This window comes from Accipiter gentilis, chromosome 5 (genome assembly GCF_929443795.1).
Source record: "Accipiter gentilis chromosome 5, bAccGen1.1, whole genome shotgun sequence".
NCBI classification, from domain to species: Eukaryota; Metazoa; Chordata; class Aves; order Accipitriformes; family Accipitridae; genus Astur; species Astur gentilis.
In genome coordinates, this window is record NC_064884.1 from 7,460,441 (window position 1) to 7,478,600 (window position 18,160).

Sequence of the window (18,160 nt, forward strand, 5' to 3'; positions counted from 1 at the left end):
AGGACCTCCCTGCGCACCCCTAACCCCTCCCACCCCGAGGCTGCCAGCCTTGCCACTCTGACACCACCGCACCCCCTGCAGCATAGGGGGTCTGCAGGGCAGGAGGGTGGCAGCAGCGCTGCCCAGCCCCTGTGCCATCTTCCCTCTCCCCAAGCCCTGGTGGAAAGGACAAGCCGCCGCCGCCACAGCAAAGCATGGCTGACACCTGGCAGCAGGCCAGCAGGGCAGAGCCCGCTGCCCCCCTGGGGACCCTCGGGGACCCCCACTGCCCCCTGGGCTCCCGCTGCCCAGGCAGGAGGCAGCAGGCACTGGCAAAGTGCAGACACTTTAATGCGAGTCCCTTCCCAGCAGACCCACGCGTGGCGAGCAGGCGGCAGCCTTGGAGGGGAGCGGTGACGGGGGGCACCCAGTGGCCACCCCACCCTCCGGGGATGCTAAGGGAGACGCGAGCGGGGCCTCCCCAGCCACCGCGCTGGACACCCCCCCCTCCCCACCTCCCACCCATACGACTCAGGCACTGAAGAGAGACACCCCCCCCCACCTGCGTGCTTGGGGGGGGGCACGGGGCTGCTAGCATAGCACTCGCCCTGGCCCCCCTGCACCGCAGGTGCACGGACCTAGAGCAGCAGCAGCACCTTTTCCAGTGTCACTCGCCACCAAAGACAAGGTGCTCTGGCGGACCCCCCAGCCCCCCTTCCGGCTACGACGAGCCCGTGTACGGGCATGCAACACCGGTGGGGGGGACGGACACCCGGCCGACGGGAAGGAGGCACGTTGGGACCCCAGGGCTGTACAGGGAGGGGGACGGAGCAGCTAGTGGGACCCGCAGCACGGGCATCCCTCCCCAGGGGCTGCGGCCAGGCATTTGGCACGAGGCTGGGGCAGCGGGTGGCTGCGGGCCCCTAGAAGACATAGATCTTGTCCCGCTGGACGCAGTCCAGGTCATCGTCCAGCGTCAGCAGCACCTGCGGAGCAAGGGGAGTGCAGCGGCAGTGAGCCGGGGTGGCTGGGGGCAGCAGGCAGCCGTGCCGGTGGCAGCCGGCACCTACCAGGAAGGAGCCGAACATGGCGATGGAGGAGAGGAAGTGCCAAATGTCATGGTCGTCAAAGAAGTCAAGCAGGATGCAGTCGCGGTTGTGCTCCCGGGACTCGGCCGGTGTTTTCTGTCAGGGACAGGGCCAGCTGTCACCGCACCGGCCTGTGGCCGCCCTGGCTCACCACCGCGCCACCCTCCCACTTACCTGCCAGGTGCTGAGCCCCTGGAAGAAGAAGAAGAGGGCAAAGCCCCACACCACTGAGGTGCCGACGATGCAGAGCAAGGGGATGAGCTTGATGCGCTCGCCGCTGCGGAGCTGCAGGAGAGGCCCGGGTCGATGTGCAGGCAGGATCTGACAGGGGTGCCCGTCCCTGCCCAGCCCTCCCCACCGGGCAGGCAGCTCCCGCGCAGCCGGCTTGTACCTTCATGATGATGTAGAAGGCAAAGTAGAGGAGAAGGTTGCAGATGCCGATGGCCAGCAGGTAGGAAGCGAAGTCATTGGGGCGGACGATGAGGCCGTAGGCAGCACTGGGGAGGCAGGGGCAGGCAACAGGGTCAGCGTAGGCTAGGGGGGTCCCTCCCGGGTCATGCCCATGCGCCCCGCCATCCCCAAGGCACGCCGGCAACCCCTGGGTGCTTGGGCGGTGCATGGGGACACTGGGCTGCCACAGCTACAGAGAAGAGCTGCTGTGCTCAGCTCACAGCTGTCACGAGCTGGCTGTCCTCAGCCCAGCCGCAGCCGGGGGGGGGCCATGCCACGGGAGCAGCAGCAGGGACGGGGAGCGCTGGGCCGGGAGGAGCAGTGTGGGGTCTGGCACGCGCCCAGCGCCACACTTACAGCGACCAATTGACGATGTTTCCCATCACCAAGAGCACCATTCGATCCTGCAAAAGGTGAGGGGGGGCTGTGAGGGGTGGGGGGGGGGAGCGCTGCCAGGACAGGTCTCCGCCGAGCCAGGGACCCCGGTGCCGCAAGCTGTGGTGCCAGCACTCACCACGTACATGGGCCCGCTGCACTGCCGGACGCAGTCCGTGTACAGCACGTGCAAGATCCTACGCAGGATGCCTGAGTCTGTGGGGAGAGGAGAGGTCGCGCCGGGTGGGGGGTGTCCGCCATGCTGCCCCCCCCCCCCCCGCTCGCGGCGGTGCCCCCCCGCCTCACCCAGCTTCCAGCGCCCCATGTAGTAGAGCTGGGTGCTCAGCAGCAGGGTGGCCACGATGTGGATGACGGAGAAGACAATCCAGAAGGCCGTGTTCCCCTTGCCAAAGACCTGCAGGACGAGCAGGGGCAGTGGGCAGCGGGTGGGGGGACCGACCGACTGACTTACCCCCCCCCCCCCCAGCACCCCCAGTACTCACCACGCCGACAACGGAGAAGAAGATGACAAGGGCCAGGCAGGCGTAGGCACTGTAGGCGCTGGCGTTGATGTCTGGGTGACGCTTCTGGTAGAGCTTCAGCATGCAGAGCCCCGCAATCATGTACATGAAGGAGGTGTCTGCGGGGGAAGAGGGGCAGCGGTGAGCGGGGTGGCCCCGGCGCAGGCAGTGGCGAGGGGCCAGGTGGGGGCACTCACCAAACTGGAAGTTGGTGTAGTTGGGGCAGACGTGGTAGCAAGCGCTGAGCAGCCCCTCCATCATCAGGGCGGTGCCCATGGCGTAGAAGAGCCCAAAGTGCTTGGGGATGCCGCACTCCTGGAGGGTGGAAAGGGAGGGAGGGGAGGCGGGGGGGTCTTGGGCAGCTGAGACCCCCCGGGCATGCCACCCGCCCCTTACCAGGGCATGGGTGTCGTTGCGCATGAGCGCCCGGTTGTAGTTGATCTCCCGCTGCAGGATGATGAGCAGGAAGAGCAAGCCCAGCAGGACGTAGCCCAGGTTGCTGAGGATGTTGTTGAAGGCGCTGCCGGGGACAGTCTGGATGTGGGTGCTGCGAACCCCTCTCCATCCCTGGGGCCCCACCACCCCACCTGACCCCCAGCCACCCATCGTTTCCCCCCCCCGCCCGAACCCACCTGAGGTTCCCCAGTGGGTGGGCGCACAGAAAGTTGTAGTAGCAGATGTCCTGGTTGCCGGTGACATTCACCACCTGCGCATGGGTGGGCATGGTGAGAGTGGCAGCAGCGGGGCCTGGGAACATGGGTGGACGCCCAAGGACATCCCTGTGGCGGCTGGGGACCGCAGCCCCCCGGGCTCCTGGGAGCCCCAGGTGCTGCCATGGCCCCGCTTACCGTCTGGTAGGTGATGACGAGCTGGATAACGGGGAGGGCATAGAAGACAGCAATGGTGGCGATGTTCCTGGGAGAGGCAGGGTGGGTGTCAGAGGTACCCCTGCCGCCTGCCCCAGGTTGGGACACGGCTCTGCCCCACTGCCCTCCCACTCACCAGAAGTAGATCTGGTACTTCTTGCGCAGCACCCGCTTGTCCTTGCGGGCCAGGTCGGCCACACAGAGGTATTGCTGGAAGGAGAGGCAGGTGGAGGGGCTCACCCCAGCCAGCGGGGAGCAGCGGCAGGGGGTCAGGGGGCATGGAGTGGCACACGCACCTTGGTGCGGATGACGTTCTTGTCGTAGTCGATGTCGGCCAGCGTGTCATAGTCGTCCTCCTCAACGGAGCTGAGCGAGTCCAGGCGCGGCCGGCCAGCCACGTTCTCCAGCGACCGCTCCCCTGCAGCCGAGTGGGGGCCATTAGCAGAGCCCACCCTGGCCGAACCTCCCTCAGCGCCTGCCCCGCAGGACCCCAATCACCCCCAATTAACCGCTCGGCTGCCTCCTCGCCAACTCACGCCAGGGATGGGCTCCAGCTCCGCATGGACCCCTGCGCTGCCCCAGGGACACGCACCGGCTGTACCGGCGCGGGTGAGCATCACCCCGTGCCCTTGACCCCCCGGGCTCTGCCGGGCTGGGGACAGCTGGGGGCCAGGAGGATGATGTCCTCCCCCTGCTCCGCAGCCCCTTGGGCGCTGTTCTGCCCGCAGGAGGGGGCTGCCAGGCCACTCTGAGCAGGGGGAGGAGGGCGCAGAGGTGCTCAGTACCCCAGGCGCCAGCTTGGGGCAGGGCAGATTTTGGCTTGATTGGCCCATCCCTGCCCGGTACCAGCATCTACCCATGGCAATGCTCAGCGGCCTCATCAGAGCGGAGGGCGTGCGTCGCTTGAACTGCTCCTGCCCTTCAAAGGAAAGCGAGAGTTATTGGAGCAGGAGCAGGGCCGAGGCCTGGGGTGGGGGTCCCCTGGCACGTGTCCGCCCTGCTGGCATCGATAGAGACCTTGGTGTGGGCTGGCACGGAGAGGCTGGCAACCCAGGGACCCTTCCCAAAAGACAGAGGGGCCGAGCTGGGACGCTGCTGGCAGCGCACCTCTGTTGGAGCAGCTTGGCGCTGCCCAGGCATGCTGCCTCTGCAGGGCTGTGGCCATGCCAACCACCGCACCACTGCCCCGGGACTCACCCACATAGCCATAGGGAACTTCTGCCGAGCCCATGCTGTCCGTGATGCCCTCGGTGCTGCCGGAAGAACCATTCCCTGCAAGGACGGCCAGATGGGGTGGGTGGCACGGCCGCCCGCCGACAGGCGGGGAGGCGAGGGATGGCGCGCGGCACTCACCGAAGGAGCCATAACCATAGCTGTCATAGGGAGCATGGCCCAGGAAGGAGTCGGGGATGCTGCGGGCATGCCCTGCAAGATGGGAGGGTCCCTGTCAGCCACTGTCAGCCTCCCATGGCACCCCTGGCCCGGGGCTGCCCAGCCGTTTGGCACAGAGCAGCGCCTGCGCGGGCATGGGAGCGAGCTCACAGGCGAGGACAGAGCCGAGGCTGGCACCTACCCAGTAGAGATGCTGGGAGTCCCCAGAAAGCCGTGGAAAGGAAGAGACAGAGTTGGTGAGACACCCAAGCCCCAGTGCAGCCCTGCCAGCCCCCGAGCCCCAGGATGTCCCTGTCCCCCCGACATCGGGATTTGTCCCGATGGGCACTGTCCCCTTGGGCACTGGGGGACAAGCGGGGCTCAGGGGGACAGTGGGGATCTCTTGCAGAACCAAGGGCTTTGCCACAGCCTCGAGAGGGCAAAGCAGCCAGGAAGCCCCCAGGCAGACACCCCCCTGCTGTGTGCCGCTGGCACTGGCTGCAGCCTCCAGCCCCTCACCTGTGTCCAGGCTGGGCGAGTCCATGGCTGCCAGGAGCCCCTTCCTCTTCTGCTGCCTGCCAAGGGAAGCGGCTGTAAGCAGCGCCATGCTGGCAGCTGGGGTGGGGGGGCCACAGCACGCCCAAGGACCCCCACCGCGCTGGGGACAGGATGGGGTGTCCGGAGGGGACAGGGTGGCCAGACCAGCGATGCCCGGGAACTCACCGGCAGCTCTCCCAGCAGGCGATGAGCAGTGTGAGGACGTAGAAGGAGAGGAAGATGCCCAGGCAGAAGAGCATGCTGCTGACATAGGCTTCCGCTGCGCAGAGCCGGGACGAGCCCTCAGGGAGAGCAGCACCCCTGGGGAGCTGCCGCGGGACCCCCTGTGGAGCCCAGCACCCCCCAGCCCCAGCCGGCCCCTCCCAGGCTTACAGGTTATGGCAGGCGACACCGTCACCTCCAGCATCTTCTGCCGGTTGTGCTGATCCACGGGTTCATCTGGAAGAAGGCATGGGCTGGGGGCTCAGCCCTCTGTGGATGCTGCTCCCCAGCCTGCGACCCACGGCTTCCTGCAGCACCCTCCCCAGCCCAGCATACCTGGTGAGGCATTTTTGGAGAGGGGGTAGTAGGGCAGAGCCCCCCCACAGGCCTCGTCCTCCGTCTTCACCACCACCACCACATAGAAGCTGTTGCTCGGGAAATCCTTCTTCTGCAGCGGCCGACCCAGGGAGGGGGGAGAGACAGAGGTCAGCAGAGCCCAACCAGGGGATCTCCCACACCGTCCCACACAGCCAGGGCTCGCTGTGGGCCTCGGGGCCATGCCAGAGCAGTAACCTCTGCAAGCTCTGCTATCCGGCACTACCCGCCAGTGCCAGGCCAGGGCCAGGAGTGGGCTGGTGCCCACCTGCACCGTGATGGCCGCCTTCTTCGTCATGGTCTGGTACATCCCAATGAAGGCTACGTTGTTGTCCAAGTCGTAGACGGGGCACTGCGGGGGCAGAGGGGCCATCAGCCATGCTGGGCATCAGGCGTCACCTGGACAGGAGGCCCTGCCACCCAAACCTACCAGGATGTCCTGGATGGAAATGACAGAGCAGGGGAAGGCCATGGCCGAGGTCACCTTCACGATCACCGAGTCCAGTCCCTCGGGGAACTTGTACTTGAAATACTGGGCAGGGGAAGAGCCCGTCACTGCCACGGCGGCTACACTTTCCTCCCCAGGCACAGACCCCATCCCATGCTGTGCCGTGCCAGCTCCTCCTCACCTGCGGCTGGGCAGCCGTGGCGTTGAAGCTGAACCTTTCGTTCGTCCTGCAGAGAACACAGGTGAGATGACGGTTGGTGAGGGGAGCCCACCATCCTGGCGGGCAGCCCTGGCAGGCAGTGGGCAGGGAGGGGGACCAGGGCGCAGGGCTCCCCTCACCGCAGCACAAAGTTCTCCACGCGGGTGACACGCAGCTGGTAGGAGGCGTTGAGGGAGAGCGTGGAGACGTCAACATAGAAGTGCTGGGTCTCCACCTCCGCCTTGGTCTGGGGCTGGCAGAGCGTGCGGCTCACCTCCTGGTACGCGTACTTCCGCTGGTACCTGGGCAGGCAAAGCGTCCGCCGAGCTGTGCTGTGCCGTGCCGTGCCCACCAGCCCCCCGGCACCCCTGCCCGCCCGCTGGTCCTCCCCCGTACTCACAGGCCCCGGAGGATGAGCGGCACCTGGAAGGAGACCACGGCCTCCTTCTGCCTCACCACGAAGAGGACAGGCAAATCCTTGTGGTCGGAGAGGACGTTCACCGACACCCGCACCCCCTCCGTCTGCGGGGAGAGTGGGAAGGTGAGACATTGGCCAGGCAGGACCGGCCACGGCGGGCTGGGCCCTGGCGGCCGGACTTTGCTCGGCCCTTGTGGCGGAGGATGTGTCCCCGGCGCCCGCCCCAAAGCCCTGGCTGCGGGGGGACCCCAGGGGACGGGGAGCCCAGGGAGGCAGCGGGCCTCTCCGGCTGCTCCGCCGGCTCACCCGGTTCCGCCGGACGCTGTGGTTGAAGGCGTAGATGTTGATCAGGTCGGCGCCCACCCAGTCGGTGTAGGTGGTGTCGAAGCGGGCCTCCTTCTCTGTCACCCACCGGCGCCCACTGGGCTGGGTCTGGGCCAGGCTGGGCGGCAGGGCCAGCAGCACCCACGCCAGCAGCACCCACGTCGGCAGCGCCCACGTCGGCAGCACCCGGGCCGCCCCGGTGCCCGGCATCCCGCCAGCATCCCCGGCCGTGCCGTGCCGCGCCGTTCCCCTGCCGGGCCGGCCAAGGTCCGCCGGGGCGGGACGGGACGGGACGGGACGGGTCGGGTCGGGTCGGTCAGCCGGGTCGCGCCCGGGCACCCCGCCCCATGGCGAGCCCCGGTGTCGATGTCGGTGCCGGTGCCCGGTCCTAGATCCCGGCGGTGCCGCCGCTGCCCGGTCCTGGATCTCGGCGGTGCCGCCGCTGCCTGCTGTCGGTACTTTCTATCTCCCCGGTCCGCAGGCAGCTGTAAACACGGGCCGGCGGTGACGTCACGCACCGTCACACGTTAAAGGGCCAGGCCGGGGAAGTGACGCGGCGGCGGGCGGCGCCCGGGCGTCCTCTTCCCCCGGGTGGGGGGAGCGCGCCCCTCGATAGCAGCAGCAGCAGCAGCAGCGTCCCGCCGGGGAACCCCCGCTCCGTGGGGCACCGCTGCCCCAGGGGGACCCCACAGGGGAAGCCCCTGCTCCATAGGGGAGCCCCTGCCCCATATAGGACTCCATAGGGGAAGCTCTGTCACATAGGGGAGCCCCTGCCCTATATAGGACCCCATAGGGGAATCCCTGTCCCACAGGGGAGCCCCTGCCCTAGACAGGGCCCCATAGAGGAAGCCCTGTCCCACAGGGGAGCCCCCACCCCGCAGGGACAGCTGCCCTCCACCCCGAGCAGCCCCTCAGGTCACACAGAGGCTGCCGGAGTCCCTCGGATGGGATAAGGACCTGTCCCGCCTGCCAAGGCCCCGGCTTGGGGAGGGGGCCGGGAGCGAGTGAGGTTCCCCCAGCCCCAGCACTGCGTTCGCCCCTGCAGCCAGCAGCAGCGGGAGGCGTCAACTGCTGCCGGCGGCCTCGTTCACAGCATTGTTGTGCTCCGGCATGTGGCAGCAACTACCCACCACCAACCGCCCCTGCCGGCGACGCGAGCTGGCCCCGGCAACAACGGGTGCCACAGGGATGCTGCCGACCCCCCGGCTCCCAGAAGTGGGCTCGGATGGCTCGCTGCAGCCACCTGGTCCGGATAGACGAGCTGCTGCAGTAATGGCAGGGCACGCAACGCAGGAGCCATAACCAGCCCCAGCTCAAGAACTCCTCCCTGGCCAGGGTCCCGCACCAGTGATGCCGGGCAGCTCTCTGGCCGCCCGCTCCAGCCACTTGCCCAGCCGGCTGGCCACCAATGTCCTCAAGCGTGGGGGCATGGCAAAGTTCATTGCCAGGCAAGGCACCACAACTGCACAGGTGCCTCTCCCCTTCCTGCCCTCCCCTCTGGCTTTCTGTGCAGGGGGGTCCCCCAGCCTCCCCTCGCCTTTGCGGCACCCTCCGTCACCAGGGGTTGCAGCAATTCAAGGTAATTTGAAATTTTTCCACTGCGGAAGTGGAAGCAACGCCACGATGTGTTTTATCAGGCATCTTCTGCAAAGACCCCCCATCCCAGCTGCTGCTGAGCTTCCCACATATAGGTCCCCTCTCCACAGGCTCCGTGGCTGCGCATGTCATGCTTCACGTGCCTGTGATGGGGTTTCCGGGTTTTAATTGCTCTGCCAAAACAGCTCAGCCCCACGTAATGCCGCAGAAAGCCATTTTCTAGGCTCAAAGTGATAGCCAACACCCTGCTGCTGGTTTCCCTCTGATCTCTGTGGGACAAACGTAAAGAGACGAGCACTGCTGCTATTGTGCATTTTATTTCTATAGGTCCTCTCGGCGAGGATCCCAAAGCACTTTTTGGACAGTCTGCGTGTTGTTTCCAGGTTACGGGTGGTGACGCTGACAGCAGATGGAATGACTTGCTCGGGGACAGACGGACACCCATGCAGGAGCTGGAAGCAGAACTCCAACCGGCTCCTAAGCTGCTGCTTAAACTCAAGTCAAGCTTCTGCTGGGATGACTGTAAACTGGATTGCGTGGTGATGTGCATTCCCTGCTCATGTCAGGGCTATTAAAGAGAAATCGCTGCATCATCAAAAACAAGCCGACATCCCGTCAAGGGCCAAAGTACCAGTTTCCTTCACCCACAGAACCTTGCTTACAGCTTTGGGTACGGAACCTGAGCTCCGCACAGTGCAAGGAGAGGAAAAACAAACAAAGAAAAGCCCCCTAGCCATGCGGGGAAAAGAACAGACTAAGCGAGGAGCCAGCAGAGCATGACTCCCAAGCCCCCCTAGGGAGGGAACGCTGTGAGTGCAGCCAGGGGAAGGATGGTTTGGCAGCTCCGTGTGGGGCAGCACCTCCCCGGTCCCCGCAGACACCAAACAGAACGAGTCATCGACACAGAGAGGGAAGAAAGGCGAGACGCTGGTGCCTAGGCACACACACACACACACGCTGCAACACGGTGGGGTGAAACATTGACATTTATATCGAAATATGCACTAACAGAGTGAGCTCTACCAGCCGATGCATTTTTGCCAAAGCAGAATGACAATTTTTTTTGTCCCGGGGAAGGTAGGTTCGGGGCAGTGAGCGGTTAGAGGGCAGTACCTGCAGGCAAGCGGTGCAGAGGGAGGACACGGCCTCCTTTCACACACAGTACAGGCTTTCCTCCTCGCAGGTTCCATCCTGCAGTCGTCCTCCTGTCCCCCCAGCAAGTCACCAAAGACTCTTCCTGTCATTTCACATCTTTTGTTTTTTCTCTCTGCTGTGATAAACCTGCAACTGGCAACGCTCACACAGAGAAGATGGCTGGCTCCAGCAGAGCTGTCAAATGCAGCCAGGTTGTTGATGGCAGGAGAAGCCTCACAGGGCCAGCTCCTTTCCAGGCAACCCTTAACAACGACATGGTTCCCGGTGGCCAGCCAGGAGGAGCCCAGCCCCAACCCCAGGGGACATCGGTCACCCAGAGCCAGCACTGAAGCATTTCTACGTCACATCTCCTGTAACGAGGCGCTTGGTTTTTAGTATGAAATCAGTGAGGAGGGAGAACCCCAAAACCTCGCAGCTGAGAGTGGGGCAGCTTCTTACTAGGTGGCAATGAGCAGAGCAAAGTCTAAGTGGAGGGGAAGCCGTCCTTGCTTTCATTACACAGTGCCAGCAATCCCCAAGGGAGTTAGGGGAGCAGAGAAGGAGGGCCATGAGCACTGAACCAAGCATAGAGCACGGCACCTCAGCAAGCCAAGCCTAAGCAGAGCTGGCCCAAGTCACGCTGCCAAAGGCTTGGGAGCCCGCCAAACCTCCCGGTCCACTCGGCACCCCGCCAAGAGGGGCTGACTCACAGCTAAGCACAGCCTCGGCCGCTGAGTTGAGAAGGCAGAGCTTTTTTCTGGAGAGTACATTCCTGGTTAGCATCTCTCAAGCCAAACACACAACAGCAGGGAGAGAAGCAGGGATGATGTGTAGATTAAACTAGCACACTGCCTTTTCGCACAAGCCCAGAAACCCGAAAAGCTCAGAGGGAGCGGAACGTGTTCTATCCCATCTCCCTAGGGGGTGGGAGAAGCCCTTTCCCCAGGAACCCTCCACTGCAGCATAATTGTAACACTTGATTTTCCCACTCTCCCTTGCCCCAGCTTCTCCAGCCAGCATCTTATTGGCAGCACGAGCAACCCTCCCTTAAAGCCCGTCCTGCAAGGCAGCAGAGCTCCAGAGCAAGCCTCAGGGAGCAGTGCGTCCCTAGTCGGGTTCGTGGGGGCAGGACCGTACTCCCTCCTCTACCACTGCACTCCAAAACTTCCTACTTCTGATCCTGGCAAGCGGAATGCTTCATCTTTCCTTCATCTGTGTGTAGATCACATATACTGGAAACAAAACACACACTATGCATGCAATCCAGGCAGAAATCCTGCTACGATCAAGTCTACAGGAAGAAGGGAACGTAGTGGGGACAGTAAAGTATTCCTTAATGCTAGGTTATAGACTGCATTCAACACCAGCACCCTTCATTATAAAAAAGGGCAAACAGACTATATACAGTACCTACGTACTTTTGTTGCAGCGGAACACAGCAAGCAGCCCCGACACCTCAACATCCATTGTTCAGAACACGGTATGAAGTGCCCGCTAAGAAGCTATCTGTTCCTCTCCGGTTTACCGGCCAGGATGAGTGCACCTGACCGCAGAGCCTGCTTAGGTGGGAAGAAGGGCAGAGAGCTGCGCTGGCAGCTCTCGGCCAGCTACCAGGGCGCGAACCACGGCGAGGCCTGCACAGCACTGCTGTGCTCCAACTCTGGCAAGTAAGCCGAGGAGGAACAGACTTTCTTTAGAACTGTTTTCTTTGCAAGTAGAGTTATCTGTTGAACTAGGGCTCTGCCTTTTGGGTCCAAACCAGTTTTTTTCTGAACAAGAGAACCTTTCCTTCTAAATGAAAGGCTGTTTTCCTACCATGGTTAGTAGAGTACAACCAGCCCTTGTAACAAAAAAACCTAAACGAAACCCCCTCCTAGTTGCAGCCCCGGTAGGAGGGCACCTGCCCCTCTGGCTCCCTTGGCTAGAGGCAAGGAGCAGCGTCCAGGGCAAGAAAAGCTATGCCTTGACTTCACTTTTTACTCTAAGAGGCCATAGTTACTCGAATAAAATGTTTATACACGTAAAACAGAAGCAATAAAGAAATATACACCTTGGAATCTGTAAAGCTTCAGACTGATTTAGGCCTTGCAGACAGGAGCTATTCATATGGGCTTCCTTTAGACAAAAAAGGAGTTAACAGTCATACTTAAAAAAATCAACCCAAAACAACCAACAACGAACGGCACCGCAAAGAGCCCTGTGGCACAGGCATCTCAGAGGAATGAAACGTTGGTTCTAGACTAGCAAGGAAGTGACTGCCTTGCGTAGCATTTACTGGGCAATTAAAATCCTAAACCAAGCAACTGTTAAAAGCCAGCGACACGACATGCAGACAGGAGCAGAGAACAGGACAGCCAGCAGCACCAGAACGAGACTGCCCCTGGGGAAAGCTATGTGGGAGGAGGAAAGGTGCCCCGGCTATCAGGAATGGTGAAAGAAGCACAAGAACCAGCACCTGGGAGTGGTACAGCAGTTCGGTTAACCGTTTGTTTCTTTACATTTCTGAATTCCAGTTTCATGCTGCTTCAGAAAGGAGTGAGAAAGCAACACGTGTCACTTAACACCCCCCCCCCCCCCCAAAAAAAAAAAAAGGAACAATCCCCAAAACTTTCAATGGTGGGACCGAGTTTGGAAAAATGCATCTGTTCTGGCTTTTGCAAGTGGAATGTGATTCTTGTTCACAGGCTAATACACAGAGCACAATCCCTACGGCCAAGACCAGTGAGGCAGGGGGTGTGCGCGGGCTGTCAGAGACAGGCTACGAGGGTTCTAGGACAACCACAGAGCAACAAGACATGAGAAGGGCACAGAGTGACAGTCCTGTTCTCGGTTTAAATGAGGAATGATTTAAAAGTAAAACTCTTCTTCAGCTAATTTCCTCCTGCAATAAAACCAACCAAGCCGGCCCTCATATGTACAAGACCAGTTAAACATTAGCCTTCCCCCTCAAAACACTAGGTACGAACATCCGGTAACATTCTACAATGGAAAGTGCTTTAAGAAAGAAGGACTCTGTAGTGCCAGTGACAGAACTGATCTGATGGGCTGGATGATGCTGTTAACGCTGACATCAGCTACTCAGGCCAGGGCAGCTCGTTTCTCCTCGGGGGTCTCCTCCAGCAGCTGCATGATCAGTTCATGGAGGGGTTTGCAGATCTTTGCATAGCCCCCTCCTGTCAGGTGCAGGAAATCAAACATGTCGTGGTACGAGATGGTGCCATCCGAGTGCACGAAGCCGACGTCCACGTCCAGAAGCTGGACATTGGGCAGTTTGGGGAGAGAGGCTTTTAGCAGATGGTTCACCTTGGCGTTCTTCTGCCGCAGCGGGTTTGGCTTCTCTCCACGAGGTAGCAGGCCCTGGCATAAGAAGGAGGCAAAAAAAAGAGCTTCATATGACTGCAACAGCCTAACAATGCCTGCCTTCCCTTCCAATTCAGGTGGCCTTTCAAGACTTAGACATCTGTATCAAGGGGAGCTCATCCCTTGAATCAGACTTTGTCTGTTCAGACCTAATCTGAAATGCAACTAAAGGCGCCAGATGAGCTGTAAGCACAGCTGGCAAGGCACCCGCTTTCTTTTGTCTTTTTTTTTTTTTTTTTTAAAATGTATCACTTTCTGCTCTTTCTGTGTGCTTTCAGCACTCTACTGAATGCCATCACCCAGCTTCTCAACGAGAGGCACCAGCTAAGCTGCCGAGGCAAGGAAACCAACTAGGATTTCCAGTGCTGGCTCTGATCTGGGCACCTATGTTCCCCTCACAGGACTTCTCCCACGCCATTTCTAAGTGGGACAGCAATGCCACTAATGGGAACGATCACAGCTACCTCTGGAGGGGCCGAAAGGATGACTTTTACAAAGCCAGGTGAACAAGGGGAGGCACACAGAAAGCAGAAGCTAGATAAAGCACCTGCCCTTCCCGCTAACAATCAGTAACTCCCAGTAGCGCAGAGGCACGGTACAAAGAACACGGGGCTTCCTCCGACCAGTTGGTTTTCCCAGTGCTCCAAGAAACATACCAGTACAATAACTTTGGCCTGTGGCTGCTGGCTGTTTATCAGGCGCACAATCGCCTCAATGCCACCTGCTACTTCTTCTGCTGTGTTTTCATGATTATTTGTTCCAACCCAAACAACAATGACCTACAAGGAGAAAAAAACGTTGGCAACTTTGTCACAACAAGTTGTAATAGGCTTGCTGACTCTGAAAACCCTCTGTACACACCACCTGCGACCAGCAAGCTATGTGAATAGTCAGGCTTAAGGCTAAACTCAAGACTGCAAGAGGTCTTCAGCTGTCAGTTGTGCTGATTTCTGCAGAGTGCCTTACGAGCTTCTGCTTTGGCCCTCAGGACTGATGAAGAACTGCCACTATGGAAACTTTTCTGGACAGCCTAAGAGACACCTGAGCCCACCCCATCTTGGCCAATGTACCTGCAGGAGCCTACGCTGGTCAAAAAGAGGGTAACAGAGTTATACAGTATAGTGTAAGCTCCTTCAGGGCAGGGACAATGGTACAGCTCCAGTTTTTGCTTGAAAAGATTGTAAGCTCGAGTATGAGCTCCGCTGCCTCCCTCCCTGGGGTATGCATGGCATAACAGCAACTTGGTGCACTGTCCGCCACTTTCAGTATGGCCACTCGCAATTGGGCTACAACTGTAGGTGCAGGCTGGGAAGCTGCTCTTCACCACACATCCTGAAAACCTTTGCTACCGCTTATCAAATACTTCCCCATCCCCTTCTAGAGGCTGAGAACACACCTTGGACCTGAGGGACAGACTGCAACTCCAAGCTACGGTAAATCGTAGGCCAGACAGATGTTTTTGCTAGGACTGGGAGGTCGCCTCTGTTTACTGATGACATCCTCCGATTTGTACATTCAGCAGCGTAAAGCCCATCTAGGAGATGTGCAGGTCTGTTCCCAAACACTTCTGGGTCAGCCACACGCATTTCTACACCTGACGCACACTCAACCAATGGCTGCTCAAACAAAAAGCTCTAACAGTAATGGCTGGCTCAGTTCTACAGCGCTTGAGCGCTGAAGTCTCCTCTAAGTCAACACAGGGCTGCCAGATTTGGTTTTCTGCTTATACCTTCGGTTTAATGTTCTCCAGTTCACCGTTCTTCAGTCTCCATAGAACATGTCCCGTGGTGTCTCCGCCAATCCCAAAATTCAGTGCATGAAGGGGTGAGAAGAGCTCTCGCCATATCTGCAATCAGAAATCAATTTGCTATTTCAGAGCAGCATCCTGGTGGTGAATGAAAGATACTACACAGACAAGCAATGTCTTCAAGGATGCTAAAAGTAGCCAGGAGACTTACTCCGAAAACTCCCTTCCATAAAGGGCATTTAAACACAGGACTGGGCTTTACTTGGAGGTCCTGAAGAGATGGAGCTGCTGATGTTCAAGCACTCAGGCCCAGCACAAAGGAAGGGGAAGTTCCCTCGAGCAGCTATTTGCCCAACTCCTCAAAGACACAGAGAGTGCTGGATCTGTTGCAGAGCACCGTGTCCCCAGCTTCCCTAAGTACAGGGCAGCTGAAGAAAGTGTCTATGACCTGAAAGAATCCTTTTCATCAACAGGGACCAAAACTAGAAAAAATGGAAGCAGCTCTTGCAGAATAAAGCTGCTCTGTCACCACCGCAGCAGAGGAACAGAACACTGCTTTACTCCAATGGAGTTTTAGAGAAAAGCCAGTGTGCTGATGCCTGTAGCACCCCAGGTGCTAAGGGGTTAAATGTGTTCTGCCCATGCAAGGTACACCCACAGAGATGTTGAAAGGGGTTTGGAAATCGGGAGGCAGTCATTAACGGCTTCAGAGAAAGACTGCGCGTAGCTTGGCAAGGCTTTGTACAAGCACTGGGAAGTTAAGGAAGCGGGGCAGAATAAACCAGAAAGGATGGCAGAAAAATTGGAACAGCAGAAATTGTCAGTGTTACATGTCACTATCAGTTACCCAATTTGGGAAAGAACCAATCTAATCCCTATAACCCCACCATCCTTCTTTCTTTAACGTTACCTCATACTGCTGTAGTAACTGCACCATGGAGTCACCCACGAAGAGCACATCGGGCTCCTTGTCTTTGCAGTCCAAGACAAACCTATTGTGCTGGTGAAAGAAAGCAGTAAGGTAAGCTCCACCTGACAGTTCCTTGTTGGCATGGCTTCTGCAGGATGGAAAGAGACGGTTGCCTGGCCGGTTTCCCCTGCTGCCGAACCATGCCGTTCCTTCCGACACCCTTCTCTGTGTTAAGCCGTCAACCCCTGGATGCTCCTCCCAACTACCCCAACCCCCACAACAGCCTCAGTTCCAGCAGGACCAGCATCGCGTCTACTCTACGCACTACGCACACGTCAGCCATGAGCCTGTCAGACGCCCGTTAGATTCAGCGACTACCAAAAAGAGAAATGAACGGTTAGTTGCTGCAGCGAGTGTCCTCTGGCGATTTCTCCCAGCCTAGGAGGAAGCGTTGCAGCAAGGGATGGGCACACCAGGCACTTAACCACTGCTAGTTTTAGCTTTGCCACTCCCTGGTGCAGCGACATGCTGGAAAGCGCTGCTCCACGCTCTGTTTGACAAAGGGGTTGGCGATTTCTGCCTGCTAAGGGGCCGATGAGGGTATTTTCTGAAACGGTTTTGCAGGGCAGCTTTCAGGTCATGCAACAAAGCTGCTTTTTTCCTTGATTCATCATTACAAGACAGACACGTCTTGTAATGCGTGACCTCAGGGTCAGCACTTGCCTATCAGACCCCCCCCCCCCAGCCAAGAAGCCTTACCTGTGACATCCACCTGTCATCTCCCTGAATATCTTCAGCGGCATGTGGCACTGCTGCCGGGTTGGCATCCCCCTGGCTCATTCTGTTCCTGCGGAGAGAATGTGTCAGATGAGCTCTTCGCAGCAGTCTAGCTGGCTGGCTGGGAACCGCTGCACTTCCTGGCACTCCCCACGGACAACTGACGCCCGTTCCTACGTGCGGTGACTTCTGACCAACGACAGAACGTGTTTTCCTCCATGCCAGATCCGCTCCACAGCCTTCTACCGACTAGGCAGTGGAGGCAGGCGAGCACAACATACCGTAAAAACCCAAGGAAAAAGCTCATTTCCAAGGACGCCCTGCAAAAGCACACCTCTGCTATGCAGAGCTTTGCCAGCGTGATCCTAGCGGCTCACGGCCGGAGGATTAGCCCCTCTTAGTATCGAGATTCCCAGCTTACGGCCACTGAGCTCCGCAGTTCAGCAGGATTAGCTGGCTCCGGGGGAGAGCGCATCACGCCAGCCTCGATCCCAAAGGATCCACACAAGGAAGGGGATGGGGTCTGACGCCTCCGGCTACGACCCCAGGCAAGCCCCACATCCGTCCCTTCCTCCCGAAGCTGGTCCGTGCCGGCCAGGAGCGGCGGCCCCGGGCTGAACAAGGGGGGGCGGAGGGGAGGGGGGTAGGCCGGGGCCCAGTTCCTTCTCGGCGGGAGCCGCAGGTTGGGAGGCAGCGCCAGCGCCCAGGTACCAATCATGGCGGGGCCGAGTTTATAAGGACAGCTTCCCGCCGCCGCCGCCCCCGCTCTGCCGGAGGGAGCTCCTCCTCCTCCCCGCCGCTTCGGGCGGTCTCTCCCCGCTGGGGGAGGCGACCCGGCTCCCTCCTCCCGCCCCCCCTCAGCCACCGGCCCGGCCCGACCCGGCCCGGCCCAGCCCAGCCCAGCTCCGGAGCCCTACTCCAGCCCCACCGCAGGGCGCGGCCCAGGCCTCCCCGCTCCGCCCCCGGTGCGGCCGGGCCGCTTTCCTTGCCCGGTCCCAGTCCCGGCGCCCCCTCTTCGCCCCAGACACTCACGGCGGCTGCGGCTCCCCCCGCGACTCCATGGCGCTCTCGGGCGGGCGCCTCCCTCCCCTCGGCCCCGGCTGCCACCGCGCCTGCGCCGCCGCCGCTTCCGCTTCCGCCGCTGACAGCCCGCCAACCGCTGTTCGCCCATCCCTCCCGCTCCGCTTCCGGCCGCGCAGCCGGAAGTTCCGCCCAGGCGCTCCGGCCGGCCTGGCCCCTAGGCGGCGCCCGGCCGCGGCGCCCTCGCCGTGACGTCATCCTCCCGGCCGTGACGTCCGCGGCCGTCATTCCCCCGTCACGAGGCGAGGCGAGGCGAGGCGTGGTCTTTGGGGCCGTCCCGTCCCCCGCCAACCTCGAGGCGGGGGGGGGAGGGGCTCGATCGCTCCCCGGTGTTACCGGCGCCTCCCGCCCTCCACGCGGGGGCGCCCTGCCCGGCCCCGCCC

General features: G+C 60.5%; 2 protein-coding genes across 9 annotated transcripts; both read right to left on the bottom strand.

Moving 5' to 3' along the window:
* Positions 1-312: 312 nt before the first annotated feature.
* Positions 313-7,691, bottom strand: SIDT2 (SID1 transmembrane family member 2). 8 transcript variants are annotated; one of them, XM_049799509.1, is made up of 28 exons: positions 7,156-7,691; positions 6,832-6,953; positions 6,572-6,733; positions 6,414-6,459; positions 6,215-6,316; positions 6,053-6,136; positions 5,746-5,857; positions 5,581-5,646; positions 5,374-5,467; positions 5,170-5,225; positions 4,853-4,864; positions 4,633-4,704; positions 4,477-4,551; positions 4,136-4,198; positions 3,576-3,697; positions 3,416-3,489; positions 3,262-3,328; positions 3,046-3,119; positions 2,810-2,933; positions 2,611-2,728; positions 2,396-2,532; positions 2,199-2,307; positions 2,032-2,108; positions 1,875-1,921; positions 1,459-1,564; positions 1,242-1,352; positions 1,050-1,163; positions 313-965 (listed from the first exon to the last, which is right to left on the bottom strand). In XM_049799509.1, the coding sequence occupies exons 1-28, from the start codon at positions 7,381-7,383 to the stop codon at positions 903-905; spliced, it is 2,637 nt and encodes an 878-aa protein (XP_049655466.1). In that variant the 5' UTR covers positions 7,384-7,691; the 3' UTR covers positions 313-902. The 8 variants fall into 8 exon arrangements, with proteins under 8 accessions (XP_049655466.1, XP_049655463.1, XP_049655467.1 ...); XM_049799506.1 differs by having other exon boundaries at positions 4,477-4,704; XM_049799510.1 differs by lacking the exon at positions 4,853-4,864 and having other exon boundaries at positions 7,156-7,690.
* A 4,263-nt stretch (positions 7,692-11,954) lies between these two features.
* PAFAH1B2 (platelet activating factor acetylhydrolase 1b catalytic subunit 2) lies at positions 11,955-17,846 on the bottom strand. The gene is made up of 6 exons (XM_049799304.1): positions 17,730-17,846; positions 16,680-16,767; positions 15,921-16,010; positions 14,993-15,109; positions 13,920-14,042; positions 11,955-13,260 (listed from the first exon to the last, which is right to left on the bottom strand). The coding sequence occupies exons 1-6, from the start codon at positions 17,756-17,758 to the stop codon at positions 12,982-12,984; spliced, it is 726 nt and encodes a 241-aa protein (XP_049655261.1). The 5' UTR covers positions 17,759-17,846; the 3' UTR covers positions 11,955-12,981.
* Between the last annotated feature and the right edge of the window lie 314 nt (positions 17,847-18,160).